Here is a 23,017-nt window from a genome sequence, read left to right as displayed (position 1 = left end):
TAAATAATAGGATTATGCCATATACACTTTCAGTAATGACAGGCAAGTCTGTTCAATTCCCTCAGTATTTCCCATCAAATACTAAGGGTATCGTGGGTGCCTGCATCTGACTTTGTCACTCCCACCAGAGCTGACACCAAACACAAACTCTGGTGTCAAAGTGCCAAAGCCCATAGCTTTCTTGGGCATGTTGTTGTGACAGTCGTATTAATAAAAATTATCTAAACAAGATGAAGAAAAGTCTTTGCTTTCCAATCACTCCATTCATTACTAAACTTACACTGCATTTTATTTTAAAATTTTGTTTTTCCCACCATGCCACTCTCAACTGCACCAAATGAAAAGCTACACTTGATCTTGAAATTAGGTTGTGTATTTCTCTTCATTACATAAAAAAAGTCAACCTATCGTGTTATATCGATGCAACCCCATACTCCTTTGTAGCTGAAAATATACTGACAGGAAAAATACCCTCACCCAGGAAAAACAGAGCAGCAAAAGTAGAAACTAAAGAGAAATTCTTTTAAATGTATGTATGTGCATCCAGAATTCATCTGCCTGATTTATCTTGTATGATGCTGACTCTATTGCTGCTGAAGATTAATTGTATTATGGTGCTCTTGGCATGTTATTTTCCCAGACCATTTCTCAGTATGACATTTCTTATTTTTCTCTGCTACAAAGCACCCACTATCATAATTTTCACCTGCTGAGTTTACGTTACTAATGATAATATAAAAATTTAAGAGTTTTTTTGACCTTTATAGTGGTAAATTAGGTCACGGGGAATTGATGGGGTGCCATCTGATTAATAGAAAGGAGAGGCGTTTGATTATTATGAAAAGAAGAATAATTTCACACGTTTTCCTGGCATACTGTGAGACCTTGGTAAACATTAAACAGTCCTCCCACACCCACATAAAGCAAGAACCCAATTTTCTCTCTCCTCACTACTCGTCTACACATTCCATAAGAAATATTGCAAGAACTAAGTGATTTGAATTCCTGATGACTAGGCGGCTAGGAGGTATCGAATTTGAGGTCCTCTGATGAAGAAAAAGTCAATTACACAAAGGATGGGATGGTGCTAGTATTACATATTGGGTTTTATTGAGTGTTTCCTAGATGTCAGGTTGTATCCCATTTTACAGATGGAAAAAGGGAGGAACTGATAAAGGAAGTGGTTTCCTTAAAGTCATGAAGTTGGAAAGCAGTGGAACTATATAGCTGGGTCCCTGGCAGTCAGACTCCACTGCTCTGCAGATACAGGGTGGAGACTCTGCTCTGCGCCTCAGGGAATGGTGACTCCTCCACTTTGTCCACATCCCTGATCCTTTCCAGAACCCCTTTCCTTACTGAGAAGATGACGCCAGTCTTCTGTGATTTATGTGAAAGACCTGTGCATTCTCAGAAGGCAGTGAAAATGTCATAAGAGGTCTCTGTGCTCTTAGCTTAGCTTGGAGAGACTGTCCCCTAACAAGTGGGTTTTTCAAAGCATTTGTTAGGATGATAAATCATGGGGGACTCTGGAGAAGGTGGGAATTGATTTGGGCTAGCTCACTGGAGTACAGCCCCAAGAAATGAAAATTGACCTGGGCTTGAAAACAGATGAGATTTGCATCGTGGGCAATAAGGATGACATGACAGATGAAAGAAAGCAGAATTATCAATAAGAGATCTAATTATTTAGAATTTTTAATGACTTTGCCTCTCACGGAACCAGATCTGTTGACTAACGCCATTTATTCAAGGTATCAGGCCAATAGCTATTCTCTATACTGCCCCAACAGGTCTTCTGCTCTTAACTCTGCTGATTTGAATATTGTTTTTAGCATGGTAAGGAACAATCCAGATGCTGAATAATGTGAGAAGGGCTATGTATGTGTGCATGCTTGCTACGTGTATGTGCTGGAGTATCCATGGAGAGAGAGGCAGGGAAGTACACTTGTGCAGGCACTGGAACTTTCCATAGATTGTACTTGCAAACTTTTCTCGTTGTTTCAAGCCATCTTTCTCCAAGTTGGCATGGAAAGAAATTGCCTGTGCAAATTAGTTTCTGAAAGTCTCATAAACATAAGTGGCTCATCAGCATACACTGAACAGTCTGGAACTTGTCCAGACGAAGAAAGTCATTCTGTAATCTAATGGGAGAGCTGACATAAAAAAAAATGGTGCTGTGGTTTGTCACAGCCACCACACTCCCCTCCAAGGGCAGGATCAGTACCGGGAAGGCTGATGCTTGGAAGCTTTTATTGGAAAAAAGAAATTTAATGAACAGAAATCTGGTAAAAGAAATGATTAGGTGTTGTACGGCCAATGACTTTCCTGGGGAAACTGCAGTGTTTTCTGAGAATGGCTGTGTATACGTGATCAGGCATTGTCTGTAACTTCTCACGACTCTCTGGATGTTTATAAGCAGGCTGTGCTGTGACAGGGGTCAAACAGAGACCTCCCTGCTCCCACATCTGCATAGCTAAGAACTGAACACTCAGGAATAAGTCCTGTTTCAAGAGTACATCTCACTCCTTCTTTCTAAATAGAATCTGCTTTTAAAATATCACAAAATATGTGCATGCCTTTTTCTCTGGGCAATGATTTTCACTCCCAAGTTCAATTTCTGCTCCACCTCAGCTGGGAACACAGTGGAGGTGTGGCCTGCTTCATGCTGCTCTAACAGGAATATCACAGATGTGAATGAATATAAATGCATTTTCTCATCGTTCAGGAGGACAGAATTGTGAATCCATGGAACTGGTTTTAGAAGACACTGTTCTCTGTGTGTTCACTCTTTCAACTTCTGTTTCTGGTTCATTGGCATTCTTCAGGCAAAATTAATCTACCTGTGCTTTTTTTTATACTTACTCTGTTTCTTTTTTAATATTTATTAAAGATGTATATTTAATACATATCAAGCCATCAGCGCTACTAATTATTATCTTAGTAACATAATGAATAACTTATTCTCAGACAGGATTATACTCAAAGAAAGGAATTTACATTTACAACACATATAGGGAGCTCTGGTGGCCTAGTGGGTAAGGAGTTGTGCTTATACCCCAAAAGCATGTGGTTCTTTATAATAGGTCTGTATATTCACGCCAACAAGACACAAGATGGGCAATCTCTTTCCATACAATTTGCAGCCTCTGAATCCATGCTGAGAATTGGTTCTGACTTGATACAATACATTATTATGGTTTATTTTAGGAAGAACAAAATTCAACCCATAGCTGAGGGTATTCCCACAGAGGTCTACCTTTGTGAAGTTCTGATATTTCACTAGATTCTACATTAAATTTAGTCTATAGGTGGGATGCTGCCTATCGGTACAGTGGTAAGAATCTTTGTTTTCTTGACATTGAGATGCAGTCCATAAGGAAGGCTGCATTCCTTGATCTTCTGCAACAAGTGCTTCAAGTTCTCCTCACTTTTAGCAAGCAAGGTTGTGTCATCTGCATAACTCATGTTATCTGTAAGTCTCCCTCCAATCTTGATGCCACACTCCTCTTCACAGAGTCGAGTTTCTTGGATAATTTGCTCAACATGCATATTGAATAGGTATGGAGAGAGAATACAACCCTGACACACTCCCTTCTTAATTTTAAACCATGCAGTGTTTCCCCGCGCTGTTTCCACAACAGCCTCCTGATCCAGGTGTAGGTTCTACATGAGCACAATTAAGTGCTCTGGGATTCCCGTTCCTCTCAACGTTAGCCACAACTTGTGATGATCTACACAGTCAAACGCCCTTGCATAGTCCAAAAAGCACTAATAGACATTCTGCTCATATTCCTCACTTTCAGCCAGGATCCATCTAACATCAGCAATGATATCCCCGGTACCACAGCCTCTTCTAAATCCTGCTTAACCTTATGGCAGTTCCCTGTCTATGTACTGTTCTAGTCATTTTTGAATTATCTTCAGCAGTATTTTGCTTGCATATGATATTAATGAAATTGTTTGATAGTTTCCACATTCAGTTCAATCACCTTTTGTGGGCATGGGAACAAATATGCGACCAATTAGCAATGTCATGATGGATGGAAGGAAGATTGAAACTATAAACAGCTTCATCTTGCTTGGATTCACAATTAACATCCTTGGTATCAGCCATCATGAAATAAGACACACTGCACTGGGGAAATCTGTAGTTAGGAACCTCTCCAAATTATTGAGTAATCAGGTCAATTTGAGAACTAAGGTGCGTTTGATTCAGGCCATAGTCTTTCAGATCACCTGCTATGCATTTGAGAACTGGACAATGAACAAAGATGACAGAAAAACAACTGATACCTTTGAGCTGTGATGTTGGAGAAGAGCACTGAACATCCCATGTTTGACCAAGAGAACAAATAAACACGTCTTGGAGAGGGTGCAGCTGGAGTGCTCTTTGGAGGCAAGAATGACGAGGCTTCACCTTATACACTTGGGGCATGTTGCTAGGAGGGGCTATTCCTTGGAGAAGGACATGATGCTGGGAAGGGTAGAGGGTCGGTGAAGGAGAGGAAGACCTTCAACAAGGCAGACTGACATGGTGACTGCGGCAATGGGCTTTTGTGTGTCAGGAAGTTATGAGGATTGCATGGGATAGAACAGGGTTTAGATCTTTTGTTCACAGGGTCACTATGAGTGGTACTTGCTCAACGGCACCTAACAACAACATACGTGGGAGGTTGGTAACCTTCTTGGAGGTTTGATGACAATGCCAGGTTCTTGGAGGCTTTGCAAAGGTGACCAAGCCTGCCTAGAGAAGCAGCTTTCTGGACATGGAAGGCAGGTCCAGGAGGAAGCAAGCAAAGTTACAGCTGTTGAGCAGTGAGCACACAGCCAAGGGTGAATTCCACTTATTGACCCCCTGGAAGGAAGAGACTGGAGGTGGATGGGGAGGACTGAGGGAGAGTGTCGTCTTCAGGCCTGGAAAGAGATTTGAGATTGGTGAGACTAGAATTGACACACATATATTTCCAAGTCCAACTCCTGTTATTTCCCCGCAGGGAAAAAAAGAATTATTTTATTTGCAGATCAGTATCAGAGCTTTTTGTTTTGACTGCAAGTGGCTTCATTCTGGATAAACTTTATATCGGGTCTGTGTGGTCATGCCAACCACACACATGACTTCAGTGAATGTGGGCTTCTCGACCAGCTGAACATGGAGACCGGCCATGTGCTGGTGATGGCTGGCATTTTACATACTCCTGCCATGGTTGAATGGGAAAAGCTTATGGGCAATGTAGAGAAAGAAAAGCCACAGAACTCTTCTGTTTTAGTCTTTCTCTCTCTGTCCTCTCCTTCCTCCCCTTTCCACTTCTCCACCGATCTTTCTTCTTTGTCATCTTCCTACATATTTCCCCAGAAAAATGCCACAGATTGGCGAGCTATGAAGCAATGTGGTGGATGAGGTCTAGAAACGAGCAGAGGACCTCTACCTTCCGTGGTGTTGCTGAGCTGTCCCAGGGAAACCAGTTGGTGCTGAGCAGGGACACGTGAGGAAGACTTGAGTTCCAGCTGACTGTTGTTAGGTGCCATCGAGTTGAGAACAACTCATAGTGACTCTATGAACAATGAATCCTGTCCTGTCCTGTGCCAGCCTTATCATCTCTGACATACTTGAGCCCACTTTTGCAGTTCATCTTATCTCCTCTCCTTTGCTGACCCTCTACCTTTCCAATAGTGATTTCCACCTCCAAGGAATAGCTTCTCCTAGCAACATGCCCAAAGTATGAGAGATGATACTTCACTGTCTTTGCCTCTGAGGAGTACTCTGGCTGCACTCTCTCCAAGACCTATGTTTGTTCTTTTGGCAGGCCATGAGATACTTGTTATACTTCTCCAACACCACAACTCCAAAGCCATCAATTCTTCTGTCTTCCTTATTCATTGTCCAGTTCTCAAATGCATAGCAAGTGAATGAAAACAAAACAAAACAAAACAAACCCCAGGGCCTGAATCAGGCACACCTTAATCTTCAGACTGATATCATTACTCTCTGGAACTTTGGAGAGATCCCTGACAATAGACTTTTCCAACGGAACACTTTTCCTGATCTCCTGACTCCTGGTACCTATGACATTGATTGCCGATCCAAGTAGGATGAAACAGTTGACAACTTCAATAATTTTTCATCTCTTATAATGTTACCCATTGGCTCAGTGGTGAGGATTTTTGTCTTTGTGATACTGAGACATAATCCATATTGCAGGTGGTTGTCCTTCATCTTCTACAGGAGGCGTTTTAAGTCCCCCTCAAATTCAGCAAGCAAGGTTGTGTCATCTGCATAATGTAGGTTGTTGATGAGTGTTCCTCCAATCCTGATGTTACATTCCTTTTCATAGAGTCCAGCTTCACAAATTATTTGCTCAGCATACAAACTGAATAGGTATAGAGAAAGGATACATCCCTGGTGCACACTCTTCCTGGTTTTAAACCATGCAGTGTTCCCTTGTTCTGTTCAAACAAGAGCTTCTAGGTCTAGGTCTAGGTTTTGCATGAGCACAGTTAAGTTGTGGGATTCTTGTTCTTCTCAATGTTGGCCAGACCTACCCAATTCTGGCCTAGCACCAGCCAGTACTATAATGCCTCCTCCTTTCAGGTGTCTGGTGTGCTTAGGAGACAGGAGATCATTTTGTTGAGTTGATTCTGACTCAGGAGGCCTTGGTATAACATGGTGTCTGCTGTGGCAATGCATCTTACCAATGATCTTCCGTCAAGGGTCCTCTTGAGGATGTTCCCAAAGTAAGTGTCGGGAAATGTTCTGTTGCGATCCACAAGGTACCCACTGCCTCATTTTGACAAAGGGATCAACAGGCTTTTCTTCCTAGTTTGTCTCCGTTTGGAAGCTCCACTGAAACCTGTCTACTTTGGGCGACCTTGCTGTTTGAAATGCCAGTGGCATAGCTTCTGGCATCCAGAGTCATCAGGGTATGGTAACCGGCAGATGGGCAGTAAAGAAATTAAGGAGAGTAGACATCATTGCAGGAGATATTTGATATTTTTAGTAACATTAACAAAATCTAGGAATGGCTCCCGTGTCACATCTAGAGATAAGAAGAAAAGCAGGTGATGCAACTATTTTCACTATTATCAGAGCATGAATTTGGACGACATGGTGGCAGAAATGCAAACTTCCTGGGTTAAAGGATCTCCCTGGTCTTCCCTATTGTCTTCATGAGGCTCTTGTTTAAACTTCTGCTTCTGTTCATCTTTTGGGCTACAGATCCTTTCCATCAATGCGGGACTTCGTCCCACACATTGTGAGAAGGTATCAGTCTCAAAACAACAAGGACTTAGCCCCATGTAGGCAGAGGTCATGATGTTACTGCTCACCAAAGGGGTTCCTGAACACAGCACAGCACCCAGCACGCCAGTGGCTGGAATACAATAATGTCTGGAGTGTATCGTTGTTGTCAACAGTGCTAAGCGATGCTCACAGCAACCCTCTGAGGTAGGTCCAAGCATCAACCTTATTTTAGAGGAGAGGAATATAGAGGCAGAACGTCTCAGAGCCAGGGGGGAAAGCAGGCCTATGGCTCACAAGATTTGTTCCTGAGCATCACACGTTGCCACTTCCTCAAGGAAAGGCTGATGATTTATTGAACAAAAACAGAAGACAGGTTGTGCTGAAAACAAACTGAGGGGTCCCATGGAGAGTGAAGGTGGTGTGAAATGAAAGGCTGTGAAGAAAAAAAGATCTGGAGGAAGCAGAAAGAACCGTGACATCTGCAGACCGACACTCAAGGTCTGCTGGACTCAGTCCTCACTGGACCAGGTGTGTATCTTCCCTTTGATGGGCCCCAGAAGTGGGGTGGGCAGACACCAATCCTTTTCTTACAGAGGCCCCTTACTGCCTTGTCTGTTCCTCTCCAAGTTTAGGATTGAGGGCCTCAAAGACCAGACATGTGATATCGAACTTCTCTATCATCTCTCTGCCAAAAGAATCAATATGAATCTTGTGTATTTCATGCAGGCAGGCTCCTGTGTATTCCTGTCTATTGTGATGTTGGAAAAACACAGCTCTGATAAGTCACTGGTCTCACAGAATTCTATCAAGCCAGGATCTCTGGCATTTTTTTGCTTCTTATCAGCACGGCCATATTTTGCAACTACTGAGTCTTCATCTTTGTTTCCAACTTTTGCATTCCAATCACTGGTAATTATCAGCACATCTTGATAGAGAATCTTAGTCAATTCCAGATTGCAGTGATTTGCCATGGACTGCTCAAGGAACAAAGAAGTCTGCTTTGGAGGAAGTATAAACAGAATGCTCCTTAGAGGCAAGGATGGCAAGACGTTGAACACATTATCAGGAGGGACAAAGCCCTGGAAAAAGACATCATGCTTTAGTAAAGTGGAGGGTCAGTGAAGGAGAGGAAGATCTTCAACAAGGTGGATTGAACAGTGGCTGCAGTAATGAGTGCAAACGTTGCAATGACTGTGAGGAGGATACAAGACTAGGCAGTGCTTTGTCCTTCTGCATGATGTTGCTGTAAGTCTGAACTATGCTGTAATTCCAATGGCTCACAGTTCAAATTCACCAGCTGGCTCTGTGGGAGAAAGATGGACAATCTCCTCTCGTGTGATTAACTGCCTCTGAAAACCCGCTGGAAGGTCAGCTATGGGTCAGTTCTGACTCGATGATACACAACAACAAAAACATCAGGCAACATGCTAACCAAAGGGATGGAGGTTTGAATCCACCAAGAGATACTAGAGATGAAGGGCCTTGTGATCTACTTCTGAAAAACCAGCCGTTGAAAACCCTATGGGGTGTAGTTCTGCAAGGATACACCGGGGCCCTGGCAGTCAGGGTTAACTCGACAACAGCTGTTTTTCAAGACCAGGTAGCAAGCTCTTGTTGGAGGAAAAGGTAGAGCCTGAATTTCTCAGGAAACTGAGACTACGAACCCATTTTCTGGCAGGATTTTGCTTTTTTTCCCACTGTGTTTTGGGCATTAATATGCACTCTTGTCTTTCATGCTTAACTTTCATGAAGGTTGAAAGTCACATTCTAAAACTGGGCAAAAGCTGTGGCACTCGGTGAGGTTCCAACATCCATCAATGATACACATGGTTACAATAGCTTTTTGCTGGGGGCACTAAATCTGAAGGATGTTCTTCTCCAAGTCTCTCTGCCACATAGTCCTCACACCTTCACTCTGACAGACTGAAACTCAGCTCTGAAAATTTATTTTCTGAAGGAGGCAACATGAAAAACTGGAAGTCTTTTATTCTTTTGTTTTTGTATTTTACTGCTGGGTGGGAAGGGTGTTCTCTTTGACAGTGGTAACCTTCAGCATCACAAATTAAATTCAATGACTTTTTTTTTAAAGCCTCAGTGTGGAATTGTGCCAATACAGGGCACAGGATAGCAGGTTTCCGAGAAAAGACTTGAAGATGAGAGAAGTATTGTGGTGACACTCGTAGGTGTGATCATCCTTCTATACGACGCAGGCTGCAGCCACCACTTTATCTGGTCCCTCTGACTTGTTCCTGCACTTCTCCCATCCTCTCTGGTCCTCTCCACTTCCTCATCATACTTAAACACCTTAACATGATCTATTTGGGGATCTGAAGTATACTAGACATGGTATTGGTCAGCTGTATTGCTCAATATGGTGTAAAACAATAAAATGTAATAAACTTCCTCCTCCCACTCACTGCTGACAAGTCAGAACTGACTAACGGCTGATCCTCCGTGGCGCTTTGAAGGCTGTAAATGGCCATTCTTCTCCTGAGGAGCCACTGGTGGATTCCAACTACCAGGGAGGCGTGGGTTAATAGGGACACTTCCTACAGACTCCACAGTAACAGACACAATGTAGGTGTGGCTTGTTGTTGTTGTTATATACCACTGAGTCAGAACTGACTCATAGCAAACCCCTGCAGTAGGTTTTCAGAGGCAGTAAATTGCATGGAAGGAGACTGCCCATCTTTCTCCCAAGGAACAGCTAGTGGATTCAAACTACACACCCATGGGTTGGAAGCACAATTTTTTACCAATAAGCCACCAATATCCAATTAAGTAGGAGACTTCTGAGACATCAAAAAAAGAGCTAGAAGACTATAAGACTTGGCATGCCTTGTAATGGAACCTTCAGAAGAGCTGACAGGTGCCACACAGAGGGGCATCTGCTGCACCACCATTCTGAACGCCATGCGATCCCAGGGGCCTGCTGCTTCTCACCAGCCTTCATTACACAGCTATTAATATCTAGAATCCTCCAGAAACAGATATGAAAGGTGCAGACCAAGATTTATGGGCACGTTAACTACAGCATTGTTTATAATAGTAAAATATGGGAAGTTAAGTGCTCAACACCTAGGAGCATGGTTCAATTATTTCCTATCTACATTGTGTAGCCATTAGGAGCCACGTCTTTGAGGAATATTTGCTGACGAGGTAAAAAAAACCTCATTACATAACGAGAAAGTATGAAACTGAAGAGAAAATGGTAACATTGATTTACAGGTATTTCCTTCTGGTTATACAAATGAATTTGATTGGAAAAAAACTAATATAAAAAGTTAATAGTGGCTATCTTGAAGGGTAGTGAGACTCTAGATTATTTTCTTTGCCCTCAGGGAAGTGCTGGCAGTGCCGTGGTTAGACATCTGACTGCTGAGAGCTGTGAGTTCAAACCCACCAGCTACTCTGTAGAAGAAAGACGTGGTAATGAGTATTGTGGTGTTGTCAGGTCTCATTGAGTCAGGTCCTCCTCTACATACACCAGACAAAATGATGCTGGCTTCAACACCCATTTCTATGGTTAAGTTAATTGTCTCAGCCACTATCACAATCCACCCCATTAAAGATCTTCTTTTTTTTTTTTTTTGATGACTCTCTCCATGCAAGTCCTTATCCAGGGACTGGTCTCTTCAGATAACATGCCCAAAACATACGAGATCAAGAAGTCCTGCCATCTTCACCTCTAGTGAGTTTTCCGGCTGCCGTTCGTACAGGGCAGGTTTGCTTGTCCTTCTGGAAAATGACAGCATATTTAGGATTCTTTGTCAACACTATTAGTGAAAAGCATCAGTTAATTCTTCTTCATTCCTTCCTAGCCATTATCCAGCTTTTGCATGCATATGTTGTACTTCTTGATAGGTGTGAGCAAGTCAATTCACATGGCTTGGGTTAGGAGCACCTTAGTCTTCAGAGTGACATCTTTGCTCTTTAACATTTTATTGAGGTCTTTTGTAACAGATTTTCTCAATGCAGTGCATTGTTTTCTTGATTACTGTTTTCATGGGCATTGACTGTGCATCCAAGTAAAAGTTCAATCTTTGACAATTTCAATGTTTTTCCATTTATCATAGTATTTTTTTCCTTTTTAAAAATTGGTTTGCTTAGAAAGTTTGTATCCATTGTGTTTCATACAATAATTCTCATGCATTATGATTTATAAAATTAATCACCACTGGACTTTGTGCATCATTACCCTGTCTTTTTGTCCAGATCCATTTATCATAGTATTGCTTATTGGTCTAATGGTGAGGATTTTGCTTTCTTTATGTCGAGGTATAAGCCATAGTGAAGCCCGTAGTCTGTGATCTTCATCAGTGATGCTTCAACTTTGTTTTCAAGGAAGCAAGGTTGTGCCATCTGCACCTCACAGGTTGCTAATTGGTCCCAAAATCTACGTTCCTCTTCACAAAGTCAAGCTTGTTGCATTCCTAAAGTCAGCATACAGATTGAACAAGTAAGGTCAATATATACAACCTTGACACACACACCTCTGATTTTGAAATCATTTGTAAAGATTACAGCCAGGGGACTCCTGTGGAGGATGTCCTACTCTATCCCATAGAATTAGAATTGACTTGATGACAAGTAAGTAAAGATATTCTCTGTAGTTTTCATACTTCACGCAGCTTTCCTTTTTTACTCTATAATCAGATATATTGTTTTTAAAAAGCAATTGCCAACCCTCACAAGAATACCCGGCTAAGCCAGCAGCAAGCCTCTGTATGATCGTTATTATTAAATGATAGTATATAAAACCCCTACACCTGCGTGGGAATAATTACATTGAGACTAAATCCATACAGCTCAGCCCATAACCTCTGGGCCAGAGGCTTCAAACCATGTGATCCGCACGAATAGTCATCCTGCCCTGCACTGCCTGCTGTATCAAACTACAGACGCAGGCACAGGGAATGAACGTGTGTCGCATTGTACTCTGGGCCAGGTGCGCAGGTGCCTGGTTTCCCTTACCAGACTTTCAGATGAGATGTTCAGAAAGGTGCAATGACTTGCCCTGCCCCTCCCCCAGTGAGTTCAAGGTCAAAGAGGAATCCCACCCTCTCTGTCTGTTTCAAAGCACCATCTCCCTCGACCATGACTGTGTTGTGGAGAAATTTCAGATGAGACAAAGAGTTCATTCTAGCAGTTAGAAATAGCATCACAAGATGTTTTAGCCAGCACTCTGACGTGTGGTTCATACAACTGATGGTGTTTCTTTTCTACTACATGAGGCTAGCAGAAAAACTAGAACAACTGTCAGGAAGACATGAAATTACAGACATGAAAGAGAAGCACAAGAGAGTGTCCTATCAGAAGACCTACCAGGAGACTGAAAAATTGGGCAGAGATTGTAATAAGGAGCCTAGCTCTGTGGCCAGCAAGGGTGGCAGTCTCCACGGGCAGGGCCTTCCAGATCTCTTATCTCAGAGCTCTCCTCATTTCAGTGAGGCAGGGGCACTTATCTCTTTTACTTGGTCTGAACCTCATCTCTACTCCTCAGTTCTCTGTGTTGTTTTCAAACATCACATCACAGACTCTAGAGAGAGCTAACCATGTTTATTGAGTAGACACAAAAGACCTCAGAGATTATCTCCCTTCACTTTTTCTAATTAAGAAAATGTACCTTTCTGTAAGTACCACATGTCTGTCATTTAAACACCATGTGAAACATGAGATGCTATGCCATCAGTATTTCAAATACTAGCAAGGTCGCCCGTGCTGGAGAGATCTCAGCAGAGCTTTAGACCAAGGCAGACGAGGTCACAAGCATGGGGAGTTGAGTGGAGGGTGGAGAGGGGTGTTGCTGATGCTGAGTAGAGAGGAAAAGCCAGTGTTCAAAGGATTTGCTGAGTGAATGGTATCAATGTGTTCTGGGAAGAAAGGACCAAGATAAAACATTTTAGGGTAAGAACAGGGGTAACAAAATGGAGGAAAGACAAGGAAGTTCTGGTGGTGTAGTGGTAAGAACTAGTGCTACTGTCCTGAATCCACACGGTTCAAATCCACCAGATGCTTCACAAAAAATGAATGGGCAACCTCTTCCTGTGTGATTAACTGTCTCTGAAAGCCCACTGGAGGGTCAGCTATGGGTCAGTTCTGACTCAGCGGTACACAGCAATAACAACTTATATTACAATAGTGTCTCTATGAATGGCTCCAGCCTTTTTAAATGTTGTAATTTTTCAAAAACAACCCAAATCCCATAGATCTAGGGCACTTTTCTTGAATATCTAGGACAAAGTCATACTAATAACATCCTGGTGTTTTCACAGACTCCTAGTTCTCTCACAAATGGCTTCTGCTCAACTATTAACCTAAAGGCTTGGACCACTCAGCAGTGCTATGGAAGAAAGGCCTGGGGGGTCTGCTTTTGTAAAGATTATGCCCAAGAAAGCTCTAAGAGGCAGCTCTCCTAGGAATCACATGAGCTACAGGAGTGGGAAACAATTCAGGAATAACAGGAAAGATTTTCACTCCCGTAACATGTTGTACCTTTGCGATATGCTTTGTGGTCTTTTTACAAGTGAATAAAGTGAAGCTCAGAGAGGTTAAGACACAGGTAATAAGTGGCAAAGTTCAGAGTTCAAGCTATATTACCATCCCAGCTTTCTCAGTTTCCTCTACACTTACCTACACAGCATCTATATGTCTTTTTGGCCCTTACCTTGATCAGAAGCTCTTCATATTCCTTCATCACGTCCCCACATGCACATACATATACAGCATCCAGCAGGGTATTACACACACAGCTGTAGTTGTTGTTAGGTGCTGTTGAGTCAAGTACAACTCATAGCGACCCTATGAACAACGGATCTGAACCCTATCCTATCCTATCTTCACACTTCCCGACACACAAGAGCCCATTGCAGGAGTCATCATATCAACCCACCAGGTTGAGGGTCCTCCTCTCCTTTGCCAACCCTCCACCCTTTCAAGCATCATGACCCTCTTCGAGGAACAGTCATTCCTCGCAACATGCCTGGAGTATGTGAGGTGAAATCTCATCATGTCTGTTCCCAAGAGTATTCTGGATGCATCCTCTCCAAGCTGTATTTGTTTGTTCTTTTGATAGTCCATGGGATGTTCAGTATTCTTTTCCAACACGGCACCTCAAAGGCATCAATACTTCAGTCATCCCTATTCACTGTTTAGCTCTTGGATGTATAGCAAGTGATCAGAAAGACCATGGCCTGAATCAGACACACCTTAGTGCTCAAACTGACATCATTACTCCTCAGTAGTTTGGAGAGGTCCCTAACTGCAGACTTTCCCAGTGCAATGCACATAGCAGGTGCTCAGTAAACAGCATATGTAAAGGGCTTTCTTAATAAGAATAGTGGTTATTAAAACAAAACCAAAATAATAAAAACAGAACAGTGGTTATTAAGAAGGTTTTCTCATGCTCTAAAGTTGGCCTCTGCTGTATATAATTAAAAGAGTGCACATGAAATGTGTATTTATCACAGCTCTCAATTAATCAGGCATTCATTACCACACCTGATGCTGTCAAATACATACAGATATCAGAAAGAAAGAGAACCCCAGACAAAACAATCAAATATCAGGAGAAACAATGATCTTCATGATATAATACTCCATCAGAGGCTAAAGAATCTCCTAGGTAAAGAGTGTACTTCACTGAGTTTTGACAAGTGGGTATTCAAGAAACATAAAGAGGAGTCAAGGTCCTCACTGAGGTTCTGAATCATTATCCTCATATGGGCACTGAATTTCCAATTATTCTCATGGAGACACGGGCGGTTTGGGTTCTTGGTTCTTGCCTTCCACATGGGAAGCTTGGACTCAATTCCCAACCAATTTATCTCACACATAGCCACGTGTCAATGGAGACTTACTCACTGCAAAGCAGGCTTCAACAGAGCTTCCAGATCAGGGGCTACTTCTGAAAATCAGCCAATGAAAGATCAGTTGATCACATGGTCTGATAAACCTCTGACCTGGGGATAGCGCAGGACTGGACAACATGTAGTTCCACTGTGCACAAGGTCATCACGAGCCAGAGGCCAACTCCAAGGCAGCAAACAGCAATGACCATTGTACTCTATCAGGTTCTTTTATTTGGGTTAGAACAGTCCAGCCCTGGCTATTCTATGGGAAAGAAATTGCTCTTTTCCAGTGTGTCAAGTATTTCATTACCATCTCATTGGCAGGAAAACATCTCTCTCTCTCTTCTGTAAAACTTGTAAAAGGCAGAACCTGCCAGAGAATAATGAGACTTCACCCTGCCAAAGGTGCGAACTTGGGAGACCTAGAAAAACAAGGCAGGCACTCGAGTTCTGGCTTCACAGGTTCACTGCACAATACTTTCAATACAGGCTTGTCCTGGACCTCATTCATTTTCAGTCTTGGAAATATCGAACCACTTTAATGAGGTTAATTTTTTTATTATAGGAGTTGGTCAAGTACTTCTAGGTTGACATCTGGTAATTTAAACCTTAAAAGAACAGTGCTTTGTACCCACTGGGTCCACTTTGATGCCTGGTGACCTCACATGTGTCAAAGCATAACTCTGCTCCATAGGAAAGCAGGTTCCCAGGACTTGTTTCCATGATGTGGCAAGGTGGTGTCAAACCACAAATCTTTCAGTTGTCTCTCACTGACACCTCTCTCAAACCCTCTCATCACCCCTGAGTTGGAACCAACTACACAGCTGAGTCTCTCGAGGGCTTTCAATCGCCTGGGAGGAGACTGCCTGTCTGGTGGATTTGAACCATGTGCCTTTGGTTTGGCAGCAAAACACCCTACTGCTAAGCCATGGAGTACTCTTTCAGTTGTAGACATTTGCAAAGGATTTGAGCCACCCAGAGAGGGAACTAAGCCAACATGAGCAGCGCCATATGTCATATTTTATTGCTGAGGCACGCATAGTAACCTTCACAGTCCCTGAGAGACAGGGCCCCTGCGTTTCTTCATATTGTAATTCAACTGTCACCCCTCACACGCATCCAACCCAACATCAAATAAGAGAAGCAAACACCCAGTTTGTGGTACCTACATTTGTGTCCTCATGGCTGTGGCCATTGGTCTCGACCAATTCCTTGGTACCTTTAAGCTGCAAAGTTTAAGGAAAACGAAAACAAGTGAGTAAGCAAGCATGTCTATTAAGTGCACATCACGTTATTTACTCTAGCTGAGGTAGCACTTCAGAAAACTTCCTACGAGGACAAACAGACGGAGCACATAATCCTGGTGCTTCTTTCTGAGACCAGAATGTGACCATATTTTAGGAAGCTTGATGGCTGGCAAAAAAGAAGTTGGCCCTGGTCATTATTTTTTAAGTAATAAGATTAGAAAGCAGTTCCAAAGGCATAAAACGTATAAAATCGGTTCTTAAGAATAATAAATGGTTTCATTTCCTCATCGTATTGGTATTAATTTAGACTGTGCAGTGTTTGCAAGTTGCCCTCAGCTAAATGATGTTGTACTAACGATTATTGGTGAATGATGTATTCTCAGTTTCTTAATAAGTCGCAGTGCTGCTGTACATGCCTTCCCTGAGAACGCATTTGAGTGACTGGCATTGTTTCTGGAAGCTTAAAGGGAGAAGATTATTTGCATCTTTTCACATTGGGAGGACATTTCTTAGGCCACCGATGTATTAGAAGAAAAGTCATTTCTCAAATGAGATTCTGAACAGGGAATATCAGAAGTCTTAGAAGTAATTAGGCACCAAAAAATTTCAGGAATACTTTAATTGGTTCTAACTCAACTCAGTCTCAATGCAAATATGTGACAGTACAGAGAGAGGTGGAAAAGTGGGCAGGTCTCCTGGCTCTTGGCCAGTATTTCTCCCTGGCTTATGATGCTTGGGCAGCATCATTCCTTAGACGGCCGTACTTACTGTTCAAAAGAAAAGAAATGCACGTACATCACATTATGTTTGATTTGGAACACTGGTTGTTTCAGGCTATTTGTGCATATTAAAGGCATCTTTAGCTTTTAAAGATAATTTTACACACTCAGCAAGAAAGGCATATATACCCTTGTTATATCCAGAGAAGGGCTTTATCTAAGAAATGGCTGTGTGGGAAGCTGAGTACCGGCAGCTGCTTATGGACCAAAGTCACTTTTTCATGTTACTCTCAAATAAAAAACCTCATAGCTATAGCGTCAATTCAGATTCACAGTGATCCCATAGGGCAGACTAGAGTTGCCCCATAGGGTTTCTGTAATCCTTATTGAAGCAAATAGCCACATTCTCCTCTCATGAAGCAGCCAGTAGCTTTCAGATAGACCTTTCAGTTAGCAAACAAGCACTCTGCCACGGTGACACGGAAATCTTTTATATTACTCCCACTTTAAGTAGAAAGAATTCTGCCCCATCGTCCTTGAGGGCCACTGTCACTGATGTTTGCACATATATCAAAGGCAAGGGAGCGCAGGTGATGTGCACCAGTGGGACACAAATGGCTATTACAACAGGGCACAAACAGACTTTTACAACAAAACTCTACTTTCCTATAATCTTAGGTATTCCTAATCTTCTCCTTCTTTACCAGCATTCTCGGCTCCTCTTACAAAAAGCCCTATACTTCAGCGAGGGAGTGTAGGGTTATCTCAGAAGGGCTGCTTATTTTCAGCAAGGGTAAAGGACTATTTAGTCAAAGCCTGGTCCACCTATAAACTTGCTACTTACTCTCTCTCCAGTCTTCCCATTGCCAATTACCCTTGAACTTGGCCCCTTCTTTGTATGCCATCTACTTGTCCTCACACCAGGAGATGGGTTGGTGACTTCCCAGGTGACACAGTAGCTGGGACTCAAACTTGAGTTTCCCACATGGAAGGCAGGCTTTCCATTACTGGACTACCATTTTCTTTCTTCCTCATAAACAGAACAAAATAACCCAATGCCACTGAGTCGCCTCTGACTCACAGTGACCCTTCACCAGATTCCAAGGCCAGATACTTTCACAGGAGAAGCCTGCCTTTCTTTCGCCAGTGGTGTAGCTGGTGGATAAGAATGGCTGATCTTTGGGTTAGCAGCACAATACGCAATGTCCCATGCCATCATCTATCTTGTCTCATGACAGCTGAGTTTGTGAACTAGCAGCAGCCGTGTTGTTGTTGTTGTTATTTGCCGTCAAGTTGCTTGCGACTCATAGCCACCCTATGTACAACAGCCCTAAACTCTGCTCTGTCCTGTGCCAATCGCACCATCTCAGATATACCCATCCCAATTGCCCCAGTCACTAAATCAATCCACCTCATAGAGGGCCTTCCCCTCCTGCACTGTCTCTCCACCCTACCATGATATCCCTCTCCAAGGATGGTCCCTCCTTACAACATGTCCAAAGTATGTCAGATGGAGCCTCAGAATCCTTGCCTCCAAGGAGCCGCCTGGTTTGACCCTTTCCAGGATGAATCTGTTTTCCTTGCAGTCCATGGTACCCTCAATACTCTTCTCCAGCACCACAGCTCAAAGGCATCAATTCTCCTTCTATCCTCCTTGGTCACTGTCCAGCTCTCTGATGCATAACAAGTGATTGCAAAGACCATGGTCTGTATCAGATGCACCTTAGTCTCCAGAGAGACTCCATTGCTCTTCAGTACTTTGGAGAGGTCCCCAACATCAGACTTTCCCATTGCAATACACCTTTTAATTTCCTGGCTTCTGGTGCCGAGAGTGTTGACTGTGGAGTCAAGCAAACAAAAGCTGTGAAAAATCTCAATCTCTTTACCATCCACCCTGACACTGCCAGGGATGCATCCTATCTCCATACCTTTTCAACCTATATGCAGAACAGATTATCCGGGAGGCTGGGCTCTATGAGGAGAAATGTGGGGTCAAGACTGGTGGAAGATCTATCAACAATCTGTGTTATGCAGATGACACAACCCTGCTTGATGAAACTGAGGAGGACCTAAAGTGCTTGCTGCAGAGGCTCAAGGACTGCAGCCTCCAATATGGATTGAGGCTCAACGTCAAGAAGACAAAGATTCTCACCACTGAGCCAATTGGCAGTGTCAGGGTGGATGGTAAAGAGATTGAGATTTTTCACAGCTTTTGTTTGCTTGACTCCACAGTCAACACTCTCAGCACCAGAAGCATGGCTGTAAACTGATTGTCCACTATTCTCTCTTGAAGCTGCTGGTGAATCTGAACCACCAGTGAGGTGCTACCTTTGGACACAGAGAAGGTGTATATTAATAAAACAGACAGGCTAGGGACACGGTTGAAGGCCAGAGCAATGAGCCTGTCCTCCGTGGAGTCAGGGAGCAGAATGATCTTTTTCACTCATCTAACAGTCACACTGAAGAAAACAATCTTTTGACTTCAAGGCGAAGAGTACCTCAGTCTGCATGTATCCCTGAAACCCTCTGATGTGAAAGTTAAAATGGTAAACATATCCTTAATCTATAAGATGATCATATAGGTCAATAGTGCCAGAGACTAAATAGCAGCTCAGAATCCCCAGGCATGAGGCCATTTGTTTGGGCTATATCCACGCAAGGATTGAAGAAGTGTTTACACAACAGTTTTCCACCTCCAGGACCTCATGTGTAGAACTACGCTCTATTGGGTTTACGATGACAGACCTTTTCCCACACAGATTATTAAGTCTTTCTTCTGAGGTACTTCTGGGTAAACTCTCACCTTCCATCGTCTGGTTAGCAGATGAATACATTCATTAATTGTCCCAGGGATGTCACAGAAGTAGTTACTCAAATCCAAAGAGAGTCCCCTAACTCAACAATGGAGGGTGAGGTGAGGGTTAAATCCGTGTGTAGGTGGCTGACTGCAGAAGTGTAGAAGGAACAGAGTTACACAATCCCAGCTGCAATGACCACTAGGGGGGAGGAAGGTGACAAATCAGCTGGGAGGCAGGGGACAAAAGAAACCAAATGGTGGCTGGGTGTCACTGGTCCTCTTAGATTGTTCTCAGTGTCACTGCTTAGAAAGACTCCATTTAAGTTGGCACTGAAACTTTAAAATTTCTTCTCAGTTCTATTTCCTAGATTGTAATGACTTTAGCTGTTTGTTATCCTCTCCATGCTTTCCTATTTTTTTTCAAAAGCAAAACAGAGTGGAAAGTGGTGCTCTCTCAGTATCTCTGTGTGTGTGTGTGTGTGTGTGTGTGTGCACTTTGCTCTTGAAGAATGTGGCAGAACAAGTAATAAAATTAAGAACTTTTTGAAAATCTCTGAATACAGTTTAATGACTGGTACTTGAATTTAAAATCAAGAGAAGTCATTTAGAGACAAGAGAAATTCACTCTTCCCTATTCAATTAAAAGTTATCTAAAGTCAGCTCAAGTTATCTGAAGTTAAAAAGTCGGGGAGAGAGGGAACATAAAACATAGGACCTGAGAGATGTATCTGTTTGGTAATGAATAAATATAGGCCAAATAAGTTCTATTTTGCTAAAGAGCTTTTAATGATATAAAAGGAATATGAGGCAGCAACTTCAGGTCTTTCAGATAGTAATTTGAATCTACCATGTGTTCCGTGGGAGCAAGATGGGCAATTGCCTCCTGTATGATTTAAGGCCTTTGAAAATCCACTGGAGGGTGGGCTATGAGTCAGCTCTGACTAGGTGCTTGATGGCAACCACAAGAACAACAGACAGTAAGTCAAAGAGCACCAGCAGTACAAAGTGAAGTGCTTGGATGTTGACTGGAAGGTTGGTGATTCAAACCTAACCAGCAGCTTATGGAAGGTAGCCCTGATAATCTATTCCATAAAGATCACTGGCAACAAAATACCCTACACTAAAGTAGTTCTATTCTAGCACAAGGGGTTGAAATAAGTCAGAAAACTGACTCGATGGCACTCAACAGCAACAAGAATATATTAGGTCCCTGTGAATTTGAGTCAGGTCATCTGTCAGTCTGTTGTCTCACCAGGGCTTTCATGCTGCTGTGATGATAGAATCTATGACACCAGTATTTCAAATGCCAGAAGTGTCACCCATAGTGGACGGGCTTAACCAGCGGGTCAAGACTACACAATCTGAGGCAGGCCGACCTGTTGGTTTACTGTGAAGAAGTAAGCCAGTAATAATCTTCATATGGCAGCAAAACACTGCTGCTGAAATGGGCCCCTCAGGTTGGAAGCACTTACAATTAGAGAGAAGTTGTCTCTTCAAAGGAGAATCTACCTTAATGATGTGGAGAGAGAAAAGCATTTCAGGACCTTAATTTGCTGGTTGGCCTTGACTCATTAAAAGGAGAAGAAAACAGCTACAAACATCCATTAGTAATCTGAATGTAAAATGTACAAGGTACAAATCTAGAAAACTTAAAAATGGTAAAAAAAAAGAGAAGAAATGTTTGTTGGCTAATATTCTAGACAATGAGTGGCTGGAAATAGACTGGTATTATCATTTTGGATCATTAAATAATATAGTCTACAATATAATCTATTATGCCAGGATTGAGGAATTGAAGAGGGTTGGCATTATAATTGTCAAAAAGAACATGTCAAGATCTTTTTCTGAATTATAACTCTGTGAATGGTATGAAAATACCCACATACCTACAAGGAAGAACAGGTTAGAATCCTTATTATTCAAACTTAGGCATCAACTAATAGTGCCAAAGATAAAGATTTTGACAAAAATCTTCAGTTTAAAATCAAGCAAACATGCAATCAAGATGCACTGAGAAATACTGGTGACTGTGATGTAGAAGTTGGAAATAAAAAAGAACAATAGTTGGAAAATATGGCTATGGTAATAGCATGAGAGAGATCACATAACATATTTACATAAGACCAATGACCTATTCACTGGAAATATCAACAACACAAACAATGACTACACACTTGCATCTTGCTGGATGGAATATGTAAGAAACAAACTGACTACATCTGTGGAGAGTGACTGGACAAGCTCAGTATCATTCTCAGAACAAGGCCTGGGCCAGCTGTGGAGCAGACCATCAATTGCTCATATGCATGTTCAAATTAATGTTTAAGATAATTAACACAAGTCCAGGAAGACAAAGCACAATTTTGCATATATCATACCTGAATGCAGAAACTGTCTCAAGAATAGATTTTATGCTGTGACCATTAATGACTGAAGATGAGAGGAGTTGTGGAATGACATCAAATACATCATCCATGAAGAAAGCAAAAGGTTATATAAAACACAGTAAAGAAAGAAAAGACCAAAATGGGTGTCAGAAGAGACTCTGGAATTTGCTCCTGAAAGTAGAGAAACTAAAAAGTGAAAGGAAGAAATGATGAAGTAAAAGAGTTGAGCAGATTTCAAAGGCAAATGTAATAAAACCAAGCAAATTATTATAATTAAATATTCAAAGACCTGCAAGAACACGGTTGACACTTCTCACATTGAAAGAACTGAAGAAAGAAAAAGATAAAGTCTTTGACTTGCAATATTGAAGGATTCTATGGGCAAAATAATGAGTACAAAAAACTGAAGGAAGATGGAAGGCAATAGTGAGTTACCGTATTAAAAGCAACTGGTTCAATCATGTCAGTATCCGAAACTTATAGTTTCAAGTAAGAAGTCAAAGCTACACTGAAAGCAAATGTTTCAATAGCTGATGAAATAATGAGATGTTCAACAAATGGATATAATGCTAGACTTGTTCTCTTATCTATGTCAAGAAATCTGGCCACATCACAAGAAGATAAAGGTAAACAACACAAATGAAAAATGGGAACAGGCTATGGACACTTCACCAAAGAAGACATTCAGATGGCAAACAAGCACATGAAGAAATGAAAAATCCCTAGCTCTAAGAGAGATGCAAATCAAAACAATTATGAGATATCATCTCACCACAGTCA

General features: G+C 42.1%; 1 protein-coding gene across 1 annotated transcript in view; it reads right to left on the bottom strand.

The window, feature by feature from the left end:
• ENOX1 (ecto-NOX disulfide-thiol exchanger 1) overlaps nucleotides 1–23,017 on the bottom strand; it is a 260,495-nt gene that overhangs the window by 53,286 nt on the left and 184,192 nt on the right. The window contains exon 11 of the mRNA XM_006884564.1: nucleotides 16,257–16,313. Within this exon, the coding sequence (XP_006884626.1) occupies nucleotides 16,257–16,313 (57 nt within the window). The remainder of the gene's footprint in view (nucleotides 1–16,256; nucleotides 16,314–23,017) is intronic.

The sequence above is a fragment of the Elephantulus edwardii genome, unplaced genomic scaffold (genome assembly GCF_000299155.1).
Source record: "Elephantulus edwardii isolate Elephantulus edwardi_28Jun2011 unplaced genomic scaffold, EleEdw1.0 scaffold00036, whole genome shotgun sequence".
In the NCBI taxonomy this organism is placed as follows: Eukaryota; Metazoa; Chordata; class Mammalia; order Macroscelidea; family Macroscelididae; genus Elephantulus; species Elephantulus edwardii.
The sequence above is the reverse complement of the archived record's forward strand: the minus strand, read 5'-3'. Positions and strand labels throughout refer to the sequence as shown.